This window comes from Argiope bruennichi, chromosome 4 (genome assembly GCF_947563725.1).
Source record: "Argiope bruennichi chromosome 4, qqArgBrue1.1, whole genome shotgun sequence".
Taxonomy (NCBI): Eukaryota; Metazoa; Arthropoda; class Arachnida; order Araneae; family Araneidae; genus Argiope; species Argiope bruennichi.
In genome coordinates, this window is record NC_079154.1 from 74803519 (window position 1) to 74818565 (window position 15047).

At 29.8% G+C, this 15047-nt stretch overlaps 1 protein-coding gene across 1 annotated transcript in view; it reads left to right on the forward strand.

Moving 5' to 3' along the window:
• LOC129966074 (nephrin-like) overlaps window positions 1-15047 on the forward strand; it is a 679668-nt gene that overhangs the window by 472576 nt on the left and 192045 nt on the right. Inside the window, exons 15-16 of the mRNA XM_056080443.1 lie at window positions 3036-3320; window positions 9163-9450. Of these exons, the coding sequence (XP_055936418.1) occupies window positions 3036-3320; window positions 9163-9450 (573 nt within the window). The remainder of the gene's footprint in view (window positions 1-3035; window positions 3321-9162; window positions 9451-15047) is intronic.

Here is a 15047-nt window from a genome sequence, read left to right on the forward strand (position 1 = left end):
GAATTGAAATTAATTTAAGGATTTTATTAAATTTGAAAAGACAATGTGTCCCCAAACAAAATAAGTATCATGACAAACAATTTGTTTTTAGTATTAAAATAGTAGAAATATATTTTTTGTGAGATATTTTTGAAATATAAAGCTAAAAGATGCCATTTTTTTTTTAAAAAATTAATTAATTTACATTTTATTTATCTTTTGGACTTTTAAAATGTTACAGTAACTCTTCTCTTCTTTTGAAATGCACGAATGCTAAATTTCATCAATATCGGATAAAAACTCTAGATTTGTGAAAATGATATACAAGCAATGATTGATTTTTGTATATGGAAATAAATATTTCATCTAATAATCTAATAAGAAATGATATAAAGGGATACTGGATAAAAATAAGTGATACGGATTTTCATACAAAGGCTTATGCTTTTGTATGAACGACAGGTATACAATTTGGTATTTTGAAAATATTACAATATTATTCTGAAATATTTTGTAAAAAAGTATTTATACTATTTATACATACTTTATATTATGAATTGATAGTAGCGCTTGTTATGTGAAAATATTTCTACTTCCAAATCAATGATCCCATTCACCATGTGTCAATCAAATAGTATAATGAACAAATTGTGCCAAAAAAAGCCTATATTTAACGATAGAGATAAATTTTGTAATGTGGGGCATTGGATTGGCTGATAATTTCCCCATTTGACCTTGCCACATGATTTCAAATTCAATCGCCAAAGCACTTTGCTATTTATTAGAATTGGAAAATTAATCCAACTGCGTTAGATTGTTAAATTAAACTATATTCAGATTTTAATTATATTTTTCGCTATAGTTTTAAACACAATGATTTCTTTGGAACGCAGATTCAAAATACAAAAAAGATACAGATTGAATACCAAATAATAAACTATTCCTTCTCTTTTAAGACAAATGACAAATTTTTCCGTGGTGAAACTTATAGAAATAGTTCTTCCGTATATGCATTTGCTACATCTGTTCTTTTAAAGTTTAAATATCATTCTTAATTATCAATATTAATTTATTGAAGCATTATATACAGAAAAATCATCTTCATAATATTCTGCTTGAAATATATGTGACATCTGTTATTATTTCTAAGTTCTTTGTTCAAATTCTACATTCAGTGGATTGAACCAGTATTCATATTTGAAAGCGTAAAAATTTTATAATATAAATTTCATTGAATCTTAAACGAAATATTATGACTCTTAAAATTCACCACAACTTGCATCTAAAGTATCGATTCTACTGGAAATTTTCAAAGGTATATATAAATATTTTAATAAAATTTTTAGTTTTGTGAACTAATTTAAACTTGTCAAACATCTCTACGGAAACAATATCAAATATTTTCAATCTTTTTTTGCAAGATTTATGTTCTGATTTTTTCTTGACAAAGTATTCATTTTTCAGGTACATTTTTCCTAACATTCCACCTTATGCAACTACTCATGAAATTTTAAATTCCATTTTCAATCCGTTTGATTAAATAAAGCTTTATAGTACTTTTTAAATTTCCCCTTTTCAATACATTGTTTTCTGGATGAAATAACTGCAATCAGATTTCCTTAATTATAATGCAAAATTTGCTGCTTAAGGAAGAAATGAATAGCTTTATTTGTAAATGTTATACGCATTTTTAAATGTAATATATATTTACATTTCGGTCTCCATTAACTTGATCAGTAGTGAGAGGTCCCCAAACCCGTTTCTTTTAAACTACGGCGGGGCGGCCAAAACACTTGGATATCATTGTGAAAAACACCCCCTCCCCTTTTGTTAAGTGTGATTGATTGAATATGCCCTTGGCATGTGCATTGTTCATGAGAGATGCTTGCCCAGAGGGGTTTGGAGGACAGACAGGTTTCTAAGAACTTTTAAAGAATGTCTGAGCATATATTTGCTTAATAGCCTTCAACTAAGTGGAGTCTGCGATTTGTATATCAACCCCTTAAGAACATGGGCTCTTATTGCGGTTTTTGAGGGGTTAGGGAAATTTTCTTATCTCTGAAAGAAAAATTCATATGCTCCTGCATTTTAAAGTACCTGCACTCAAATTAAGAAACGAAAGAGTTAAGCACTATTCTTGAAGATTTCTTTTTATCACTATATTTATTTCAGCTTTCATTTTTTTTTTTTTTTGTAACAGGTGTGTTAACGTTATTATTTGCGTGTTTTAAAAATCGACTGACCAATGTTTGTCGGCACAACTCATTTGAAAACTATGTCAGAAAATGTTATTAATACCTAAAAATAATAGCAAGTTAAATATATGATTCTGTTTAATATTCTTTCATATACAATTATTTGCTAATTACGTCAGTATAAGTGATAATATCTGTATCTATTTTCATAGAGCCTGACTAAGGCAGGGGAATACGGGGCAGATGCCCAAGGCCCTCACATCAGAGGGGGGCCCTAAATCGAACAGAAAGTTTATTTTCCGTTTTCTTTTTCTTCAGTAAAGAAGTTCGGTTCTTCATTAGGTTCCCCAAAGGAGTTTTTGTCCCATGCCCTTGTTAGGCCCTTCTAGCCTACAATTTGTCAAGATCTTCATAGTTGCCATTTAAGCCAAATCTATAACTGACAAATTCACTGAAAACCCGTTTCGCCTGATCTTGTCTTTGTCATTCTTTTATATATCTATCATCATTATATAATTTAAAAAAATCCTTATAGTATCACTTTTCATCCAAGCCTTAGAATAATTTTTTGGATGAGAATGCGGCTAGCCGCTGCTGTATTTATTACCATATACATTAATAATCATCGTAGCATTTATATGCAAGCTGATAAAAATCTATCATTAAAACTATTGTTATTTAACTATATATTAAATTCCATAACTTTGCTTGTATTGTATTTGAACATAATATTTTTCTATAACAGCCTGGGAGTTTTACTGGGAAAAGTATAAGCCAATGCCACCATTAACTTCCAAAATACACTGAAAGTAATCCGTCAAGCGCAACAATATCCCAAGATATTTTCTATTTTCCCTCTAGACGGAGCTACTGTGGAATCAGTGATAATCGCATCACCTTCGGGACCTGTGTTCGAAGGATCCGAGGCCACTTTGGAATGCAAGGCTACGGCCCATCCCGCCAAAACGGAAATGATAAAGTGGCGGATAAAAGGATTGCCACGGAATGGGCGACCGACCCTCGATAGCACGAAATCGATCCTCCACATCTCGAACGTCTCCAGGGATCTCAGAGGCCCCGTCGAATGCTGGGCTGACAACGGGATCGGAGGGCCTTCTGTCCTCTCTGTTCTCCTCAATGTCCTCTGTAAGTTCTTCTCATCCTTCTCCATCCCCTCCACGGTTTATTCTTTAACAGTAACAATAAAGAATGACATCGACTTTCGCGATTGACTGTATTTCAATTTCTGGTTCTGGAATGGAGATGGAATGAAAAGTGGCGTCGGCCAAAATCGATGGCTGATGTTGTTGATTCGAAGAAGTGCATTGCTTTTTCGATAAAGGAATGTGTATTCACTGCCTTTCAGATGCCAAGTGAATCGATGATTTCATGTTTATAGGAAATTTTAGCACTGACATTTACTACTATAATTAATAATTCTGCTAATATAAAAATAATTGCGCAAATGATCATGCTGGACATACAAAAGAATTAACCTTACAATGTGTTTAAACAAGTTCAAAATACAAAATAGTCAATGTCTGGTAATAATACGTGTAAGTTGAAAATGTATTCTGGCAACAAAGTATTTTGCATATTGGTGCTAATTTAAAACCAATTTTGTTGTTTAGCATCACTTATTAATCTACTTAATCCCCGCTAGCTTAATCTACCTATCAAAGAATGTTAGACTTAGAAACGTATAGAATTGTATCTTGTAAAATAATGTTGTGTATGTCTAGATAGTATTCTAGAAATAAAAATTTTCCTTAACGTTGGGTTACAATAATTCCTGTAATTTGTCTCTGACTTAAACTACGCAATTTTTTATATAGTTCCATATATGAAAATTATTAGATCCTGGATAATAATTAAATTCTTAGTATGATCATTCTGGGCATATAAAAAATTAATATTATCATGTGTTTCTATAAGCTTAGAATACTAACAAAAAAAGCAATGCAACAATAAGTGGGAGTTGAAACTGCATTCCAATAACAGAAGTTTTGCATGTGGGAGATAGTTTAAAACCAATTTTCTTGTTTAGTATTGTTTATTAATTTATTTAGTCTTCACTAGCTTAACCTACCTACCAAAGGGATGTTTGAGCTTAGAAGAGTGAAGAATTATCTTATAGAATCTTATTATGTCTTTAGATAATATGCAAGAAATTGAAACTATCATTAGCGGTTCATTAAAATAATACCTATAACTTATCTCTGATTTAAATTACTTTTTATTGTTCTCTGGTATATATTCTTACCACTTTCAAAAGATTTTTTTATGAGAGCTCAGAAAAGTATTTTATAATAAATAAAGTGATCAGATGCTTAAAATTCGAATACAATTAAGATGCTAATGCCTTAATTGCTCAGAAATGCATTAAGTCTATGGTTAAATATCATTTAAATTCCAAAGTGGTAAATATCCTTGCCACTGCCATCTCGTGATGTAAGGGTTTCCGTAGCGGCATTAAGTTCCAGCATTTGTCATTAAACTCCTGAAAAAATGTTCTGCGTTGTGTTCCTTATACATATTCCTAAGATATTCTTATATTTAATAATCATTATTTGTATTGAATTTGTTTAATTTAATTACATTTTTAAATCAAACAAAATTGTTGATATAGTTGGAATTCCTTGAAATTCAGAATCCTCCAGTGAATAATTTTAGGCATATTTTGACTTCATTTTTGATGTATTCATTATTTTATTACTGTAGTTTACGACATTTTATTTTATTGCTTAATGCAAAACGTGGCTAAGATGTTATTAATAAAAATGCATCAGATTGTAACAGTTTTATTTTCATGCAATGTAGCGATCCGTTCAACCAGCCTAACAAATGCAAAATGAGCTTCAAACTTTAATGTAAGATATTATTGAATTTGAATTCCAAGTGTATAAAGCTTTAAATTACCTAAAAGTAAGTGGTAAGTATATTTACCAATGAACATTAGACTATACTTTTGCCCTTAGACGCTCAGTGGTAAATATGCTTACCATTTTCAGTTTTCTTTGAACGATCTCTGGAAAGTATATTTAAAACCCCTTATTTCATAAATTAAATGACAAATCAATGCACTTTTGATGTTTTACCATCTACATCATCAATTTATCATGATATAACAATAACAAAAATGTATTTGTTAATGCACGGAATCATGCTCAATAAAGGGTTAAACTACAGAATTTTTCATATAGAAAATTATTAGTTTCAGGAACAAGCAGAATTGTTTTTATGTGTTTTCCTCTTATTTTGGGTGAGCCTTTTATACTTGCGTGCCTCAACACTGTTTATTCTTTTGCAGTTACACTAAACAAGGCTTAGACGTATGCGATAGACTGAATTTCAATTTCTGGCTCTAAAATGGAGTAGGAATGAAAAGTGGCGTCAGCTAAAATCGATGGCTGTTATTGTTGATTCGCACGTTACATTGCTTTTTCGATAAAAGTAATGGATATGTGCAGCCTTCAGAATAGCTTTTGAAGATTGGATTCCATCTTAAGCGAAATTCAAAGAACATCAAGGAATTACAATATTCAAAGTTATTGATTCATTTGTTAAAAATGCAAATAAATATGGTTAACTTTATGCATGCTTAGAAGAAATGGAAGAACGTTTTTTGATATTTTAAGATGGTAGTAAATTAAGGATTAAAAATCATTTTTCTGATAAAAATATGACATTTAAAATCAGAAATTAATAAAGCACATACCACGTCCTTTAATTTTCATAAGAGTTATATCCTTATACTTAAGAAATTATGTGTCCTGATAACAACAAAAACCTCCGAGCTCTTCACCAAAGATGCATTTGTACGTGAAAATAAAGCACATTAAACCCATCAGAATTATATATTTCCATATTAGTGTGGTGTGAAAGTTTAGAAATCGCTTAAATCCAGACATCCGCCATGTAATCAAATCAATATTAAGTATTGAGAGATCTGCCACTTTTAGTCTCTCTCACTCGAAAATGTAACCTGGTATTGCTTTAAAAATGCGTGATTTGGATGAAATTAATTTTGTCGGATTTTAATGCCAGCAATAAGTAAAAGGTTACCGAAAAAGACAGATCTCTGAGCTCTTAATTAAAGAGGAATCTGAGGGTGAAAATAAGACACATTAATTCTTGTATCAGTGTGGAGTGAAAGTTTAGAAATCATTTAAACCCAGACACTTCCCTCGTCATCGGTCCAAGGTTAAATATTGGGAAAGTCTGCAACCTCAGCTACTTTCACTTGAAAATGTAACCTCGTATTGCCTTAAAAGTGGGCGAGTTGACTGAAATTAATTTTGTCTCTAATTTAAACTCCAAAAATAAGTACATAGGTTATCGAAAAAATGTGTTAATGCTGACTTATCCTTAAAATAAGAATTCTTGCTTAAAAGTTTTAAAACTATAAAGTCTTTTGATCAAATTTATCAGAAAGATTTTGCATGCGTAATACTTTAATTGTATTTATTTTTTCTTTTCTTTCTTTTTCTTTTTTTTTTCAGAAACGCTTTACAGAAATTTGTTTAAAATAAGAATATTAATCAAAATATAAACTATACAGAAAGTTGTTTCAAAATTTACAATTCTTCGCACGTTTTGCAGATTTCTAAAAGTTATCAAATTTCCAGAATTTAATATATTTTTGTAATTCTAAATAAATATTTCAAAATTATATCTGATATAAAAAGTATCTAATAGATCGAAAACCAAGGTCAAAGAATGCTGAAGAATTCCGAAAATGCGCTCATCCTTCCGCGTCTCTCCCCTCGTCGAATAGAATCGTCGAAAAGTGGTCGTCTCAGAATACTGAAACAAACAGTAGATGTTTTTAGGAAGTAAACTAAATATCTGATTAAATCTTTCGGAATATTAATTTAGTAATATTAGTTTAGTTAATTAAAACCAGATGAAGATACTCGATTGCTTTTTCTTTTTTTGCTTGTTAATTAACAGATTCTTCTCAGTGTCAAAAGAAAAAAAAAGACGTAAAATATTTTCTGAGTGCCATCAATTTTATGAGGAAAGCAAATTTATGATCTCCATAAAATACATTTATTACCGTTGCAGCGCAGATGAGATTGAAAAATGATTCCATTGTGAGGCCCATAAAAAAGTCTTTGAATAAACTATATTTGTGTTTAATTTTGTTTTTTAAAACTGGCATCAGTTCATGCTGCCTAATGCTTTGTATATAAAAAGTTTATGAGGAAATACTACACTTAATTCGGAGAGAATATAGAAAGTGCAAAGTATGTACCACTTATTGAAACGATGCTGATTTTTTTTTATCTTTACATGTTAGGAAATTGTTGTATATAAAATGACAAAAAAAAAAAAAAGAGAGAGAGAGAGAGATTTTCAATTAACTAATTTTACTACTTATAAAAATCTCACATCCATGAAATGATATTCCCCTTCTAGTTAGGATATATAATTAATTTCTAAGATTTTGTTTCGGTAATGAACATATCGAATCATTTTTAATATTATATAGCGAAAAAGGATTAATTTAGTTCCAATACTTTTCAAATTTCTTATTCCCAAAATATTCAGAATAGCTTTTTAAGATTATATAAGAAAAAAAGAAAAAAGAAATGGATATATAATTTAAGACTAACTATAAAATAATTTAATATTTTTGATAAAAATAAGATTTATATTCGTACTAAATATGAGACAATAGAGTCATTTTTTAAATGTTCTTCGTTTTAATAATAATAATAATATATTATTTTTTATCACTAAATAGTGAGTTGCATTAATCTATTTGGCAATAATAACTTGGAAAAGATAGCTGTATTTTTATGCAAAACTAATGGATATACCCAACGAAGTATCAAACTTTTAATCTCCCGAGATTAAACTTTTTCAAATACAAAATTTTCAACGTAAAATATACTTTCGTATAAAATATCATAATATAAAATTCTAAATAATTCTTTTATAGTTTAAAATATTTATCTCCTGCATTTAATCAAAATTAGAATGTCAATTGAACCAGGTAATTTTATAAATTACCAATAACTATTTTTTTCATAAATTATTAATATTGGTTAGATCACCCCTATGAATTTTGTTCACATATGTAGCAATACTTATAATGCTGTCTTCATTAAGGCTGACTTTATTTGAGCCAATAACTTAAATTAGATTTAGGCATGGTAAAATTATTACTTTTAGTCCAATAACAGCATTATCAACAAGTCTATTTAAATAAGTAAAATTTAAGAAAATAGTTGTCGATTAGTTTTAAGTATAAAAAAATTGCTAATTTCTTAAATATTTAATTGCTTTTTAAATTGAAAATTTGTACTTTGTCATTTCTTCCAAATTAATAGTGTAAAATGCGGTTTAATTCATCTTGATTATTTAGATGGGAGTATAGAACATACAAGCATAGCAATAGTGAATTTTATTTATATTGAATTAACATACCATATTTAGATTCAGTTAATTAAATGAATTTCAAATATTTGATTAGATTTAAATTTTGAATTGAAATAACATTAATCGTCTCAGTGTATTTTGTAATTACACTGAAAATTATTCTAATATAGTGATTGTCGCGTGCCTTGATACAAATGATGAAACTATAATTGGCAACACCAGTTTATTATATTTTATGGATTAAATGATCGATAATTATTTAAAAACGTGCAATTAAATTTAAATTCAAAATCATTTCTTGGAGTTCTCACCGGATATACTACCAACTCACACTTTTACCGGTACCAGTCACACACTTCCGTGCAACTGTTCTTCTCTTTTCAATCCATTTCCATTTAGTCGTGGAACCGGAACTACTACATGTAGGTTAGGGGCATGGAACTGATAACTGAATAGTTATATAAATTATATCCAGCAATTTTTTCTGTATATACTATTTAAGGAAATGATTCATTTCCTGCATGTGGTTAAGGTATTTCATATTTAAGTTTGAAAATGTCGAATATGTATCATTATATATTTATTACATTTGATGTTTCAGACAAACCAATGATCATCAATAATGGCGGAGAATTAGACACAGATCTTGTTCGTTTGAAGTGTGTTGTGGATGCTACACCGAATGTCACTGTTACCTGGACGTTCAACGGAACAGTGCTGAGAGTGCGAAGCGACAAGTATGGTGTGACTCTCACACAAAAAGGGGACGTTCAGTTCACGTCCATTCTTACTGTGAGTGATATCGATTCAGCAGACTATGGAATATATACTTGCGTTGCCAAAAACTCTCTTGGATATGATTCTGCGGATATTATTTTAAATGATAAAGGTGAGCTCATCTAATATTTTACTATATACATTATAGTTATGTTATAATATTTCTTATCCGTACTCTATTTCAAAAATGGTTTTAACTGACATACCTGAAATCAAGAAGAAATTTCATTACTTTATTATTACGATATAGATGTTTCTTTATTATAATTATATAAATTTTTATACAAATTATCAGCTTATTGGTTTTTTTAATGATGATTTTTTTAATAAAATGCAATAGTTTTTATATTTTGAATGAAAAAATTGCTTAAGAACAAAGCAAAACTAAAACTGCCAAAAATAAAAATTCCACGTGATAAGTTATAAATGAATAAATCATTAAAAATTTAGCTCAATATTTTTGAAGGTTAATCAAATATGAGTGTAAGAGAATTTATTTATTTAATATGAATTCCACCCTTTATTATTTCCATTCCCGATTTAAATGAATGCATAGTATAAAACATATTTATATTATTTTTAAGCTACTATTTAACTACGACATGTACTAATGAAATAAACATGAAAATAAGATAAACACTGAAGCAATAAAGGGAGCATTTGTTCATACATTGGTCAAAAAAAAATAATTGTCCAAATCCATTGTAAGTAAGAAGCATTAAAAGTGACATATTAAGTCTTAATATGGTATGAAAATGTGTATTTTCTACTCTTAGATTCGCCTATCTATGCTACTTGATATTAGTGATGGAAAAATACATTCTTCTGGCGTGGGTTTTCTTGTTCTTAATCATATGAAAATTGCAATTAGAAATAGTTTATATTCTCTTGTATCTTTTTTCTCGAATGATCAATCTTTATTTTTAAAAATGTAGTTAGATTTTGCAGCGATACTTTTTGAATCTACATGGCAATTATATAAATTCTATAAATATATATTTTTTTATTCAGATGTGATATAAAATTTCCAAGTACAAAAATGCTATAGAATGATCCGTATGATGTAAAGCGTTAATGATTTACTATTGAACTATTGTCTGAAATTGCGAATACTCTGAGAAGCGCAGTTAGAAAATGTCGAAATTAGGTAAAAATTAGAACAATAAAATTTAAACTAAACTTTCGTACTTGTGAAATATTAGTTTATAGTTGAAATATACGTGAGAGAAGACAACCGTTAAAGATTTCGGCATTTTTAAATATAAGCGTGCAATTGTTTATGCATTGGGTCGTACAAATGCCGTACATCATTTAGTGTGAAGTGTTATGTTTTCTAAATTTAAACAATCAAATCGACATTGAACCATGCTGCCTGTACCGACAATGGTTTGGTTGTCTAATAATCTGCCATATGTTACTGATAAGAGAAAAATTTCGTAAATCTCTCAGGTTTAACAACATATCGTCACTCGAAGAAGTATGTCAAACAACGTAAGTGATATGGAGAGGATTATTTTTGGAAAATGCCATAAAAGAAAGATAAAAAAAAATGGCAGCACAGCCAGTTAAGTCATCAGTCTGATGGGCGAATTTGAAATTAAAGTGTGCTGAATAACTAAGAATTTTCTCTCCAGATCATAATGCAATCATATGATAATTCAAATGTCAGACTAATGTGCCTATATGGTAGACATCTTGGTTTCAAGTGCTCGCATGGCTACTTTCTAACTAACATAAGATCATCACTGTAAAAAGATTAAAAAAAAAGGACTTAATTAATCATGTGAAATAATAGTAGATCTCTACTCCAATCTGCATTAAGTGAATAATAGCTCAACAACACTGAAGTCGCAGAAGGCAGTGATTTAGAATCATTAACATGAACATTACCGATTGGTTAGGAAAATTTCCAAAGATAATAGATTTGTCTGTCACTGTACCATTCCATTATCAATAAAAATTTTAATTTCTGAAAGGGTTTTAATACAATGCACTCTTGTTATGAAGAGACTACAAAGGTATTCTTTCTCAGAAATGGTTCCCCCCCCCGGGGGGCACCTTGAATGAGGATGAGAAGCTTCCGGCATGGTGGTTGGTTCTTGCCACCCCGGAGGGCACACGAAAGGATGAGTGTCTATCATCTCCATCAATGGCGGGACTTACTTCCTTAGAGAAGGGTTGTACCGGGACCGGTTATGGCCCTTAGGATTCAATCACAATTACCACCAGTGTTGCTGTTTCAGTTGTTCGGTCATTCAGTAATTTTTTTCCGTGTGTTGGAGAGTCAGTGATATGACTTCTCAGCAATAGTCCATATACAACTCCATTGCTACCTACAATCATCTTTCCTGGATGCTTTTCTTCCAAGTCGTCTTACAATATTGCGAAAGAAAAATCCACATCCCGTAGTTGTATTATAGCCTTATTTAAACTCAGCAAGCTGATGATATCGCCACCTTAAAGGCAGTTATATCTATCTTCCTACGCCCAATTCAGAAGGTAAATATAACTCACGAAGTTTTCATCCAGAATTTAAAGCAAACATGATTTGCATATTTATAGTAGAGCTGCTAGTGCCGTTCTTATTGGTCTAGCGTAAAATTGAAGAGCCCTCATTTTAAGACGTGCAAACACTTTTCTCAAATTTCGTTTATCTAGCATAACTTCTTCTGTGTTGGAATTTCATTTTCCTGCAATGCAAATATGATATTTATTTCGCATATGATTATTATTGCTATTAATACTGTTATGATGACATATTCTAAATGGCAATTCCATTTTTAATAATAACTGCAATTAAACCCAACTGATATTTAAAATTCTTTATTTTATTTTTCTGTTAGCTGATGATTAATTAATTCTGTTAGCTGTTGATTAATTAATTCTATTAGCTGATGATTAAGCATTTTGATATTCTCATCAAGTGGATCAGAAATGATAAATAATTAATATTACATAACGTAGAATAATCTAGATCACATCCTTTCTATTTTTTTACAAACACTCAGAAATGAGAATATATAACAAAATCAAAATCCCTTTTATGTTATTTTAAATAAAAAATTGAATAACTGCTTCGAAACTGCTCCATATTCTAGTGCAGGAAAACATTAAAAAAAAAAAGTAGAAAATTGAGAGTTAAATTTCTAAGAAAATTGCTCTCATAAGAAATTTACAGGTTTCTAAATGTTAAAAAGTTGGATTTTCGTTGTTTGCCATTAACTCGTTGATCTCAAGAAAACTGCACATGTCACGTGTTTGTGCGGGGTGTATTTCGAGACATATCAACATTATATTTCAAAAATCAATGCCACATATTTTCTCATTCCTCCTTATTACCTCGATCTAGCTCCATGTGATTTTTCTCTTTTAATGAATATGAAAAAAACACTTCCGTATTAATCATATCCCATCAACAAAGATAATGATAAAATATGCGAAAGTAAACCGTTCAGAGATGGATTTCAGCATGAGTTTGAAATCTAGAATATATATATATATATATATATATATATATACAAATGCATTCTATATAATAGGCCGTATTTTGAGTTAGAAAATCAAAATTTAAAAGATTAATATTGGAAATTAATTTTCTTTTATTAATTTATGATCATTCCTTTTTGAAACGTCAACGTATGTAGGATTTCGAAGAATTTCCAAGCAGAAAAGTATCAATTGAAAAATCTTTCTTTTTCTCTTACTCCGAAAAACCATAATCCTGTGCTCTTTCGAAGTCTTCTGTTCATTTAGTGCCTAAAAGCACAATTTTGCTGTGAAGTGTGGGTTTAACTGTCTGTCTATAGCATGTCAAAATAAAATTATAAAAGCATACAATCCAACAATTATGGGAAAAATTGGTGAATTCCAACAATGTTTTTATTTTAGAAATTTTCTCCATTTGAAACGGTTGAAATCGACAGTATTTTCATGAATGGAATTTATATGTGGTCTTTATATCAAACTTGTAAATTTCTTTAAAAATCTGAAAGAAATGCATTTTTAAATTTATCTATCTGTCCGAGTAGATGTGGACAGGAAAAATAATAAACTGCTAATAATTAGATAATTTTGATACTCAGTTTTATTCACATTTTAGGCGTGTATGATATTTATAAACAGATCCGGCAAATAATTAGTTATTTATTGGTTTATATTTGAGTCCCACTGGAATATATAAACATTTCGATAATTGAAATTTGATGCCAAATCTTTTACTAAAACTGTTGTCCTATGTTGAATTTCGGTTTCAATTTGTCGAAAAGGAGATGTCAAATGCATCCTCGCTTTTCTCTAATAAATCGAGAAGCCCAAAATGCTCATGTGCAGGACTCTGTCATCATATACGAGAGTAGAAAAGGTATGGGTGAGATTGGGTTTTCACTCTTCCGCCTTTTCTCCGTTTTCGACTGCTCAGTAATGAAGATTGGATAAATCGTAGCTTTCATGGCTTAACGCCAATTCCAAATTTTTATATGGGAAGAATGTGAATATGAAAATTAGTATCCAAAAGACCACTCCTGTTATCCTTTTTATATATTATCTAACTATTAATGAAGAACATTAAACGGTTGCTCATGAGACGTATAATAGATTCCTTTATATGCTTGTATACCATATAAACATTTTGTAAGTTTTTTTTATAACTTAGCAAAATTTTCATATGGTGGAGAATGTAAATATGCAAAATAGTTTCCAAAAGACCTCTCCTGGCATTTCTTTTATATATATTATCTAACTATTAATGGAGAACACTAAAGGGTTTCCAATGAAACGTATAATAGATTCTCTTATATGCTTTCATGCCATATGAACATTTGGTAAGACATATTTCTGTAACTTTCATGGTTTAACGCTAATTATAACATTTTCACATAGGCAGAATGTGATTATGCAAAAAAGGTTCCAAAAGACCACTCCTGGTATCTTTTTTATATATTATCTAACTATTAATGAAGAACATTAAACGGTTGCTCATGAGACGTATAATAGATTCCTTTATATGCTTGAATGCCATATGAACATTTTGTAAGACATTTGTTTTTGTAGCTTAGCAAAAGTTTCATATGGTGGAGAATGTAAATATGCAAAATAGTTTCCAAAAGACCTCTCCTGGCATTTCTTTTATATATTATCTAACTATTAATGGAGAACACTAAAGGGTTTCCAATGAAACGTATAATAGATTCTCTTATATGCTTTCATGCCATATGAACATTTGGTAAGACATATTTCTGTAACTTTCATGGTTTAACGCTAATTATAACATTTTCACATAGGCAGAATGTGATTATGCAAAAAAGTTTCCAAAAGACCACTCCTGGTATCTTTTTTATATATTATCTAACTATTAATGAAGAACATTAAACGGTTGCTCATGAGACGTATAATAGATTCCTTTATATGCTTGCATGCCATATAAACATTTTGTAAGACATTTGTTTTTGTAGCTTAGCAAAAGTTTCATATGGTGGAGAATGTAAATATGCAAAATAGTTTCCAAAAGACCTCTCCTGGCATTTCTTTTATATATTATCTAACTATTAATGGAGAACACTAAAGGGTTTCCAATGAAACGTATAATAGATTCTCTTATATGCTTTCATGCCATATGAACATTTGGTAAGACATATTTCTGTAACTTTCATGGTTTAACGCTAATTACAACATTTTCACATAGGCAGAATGTGAATATGCAAAAAAGTTTCC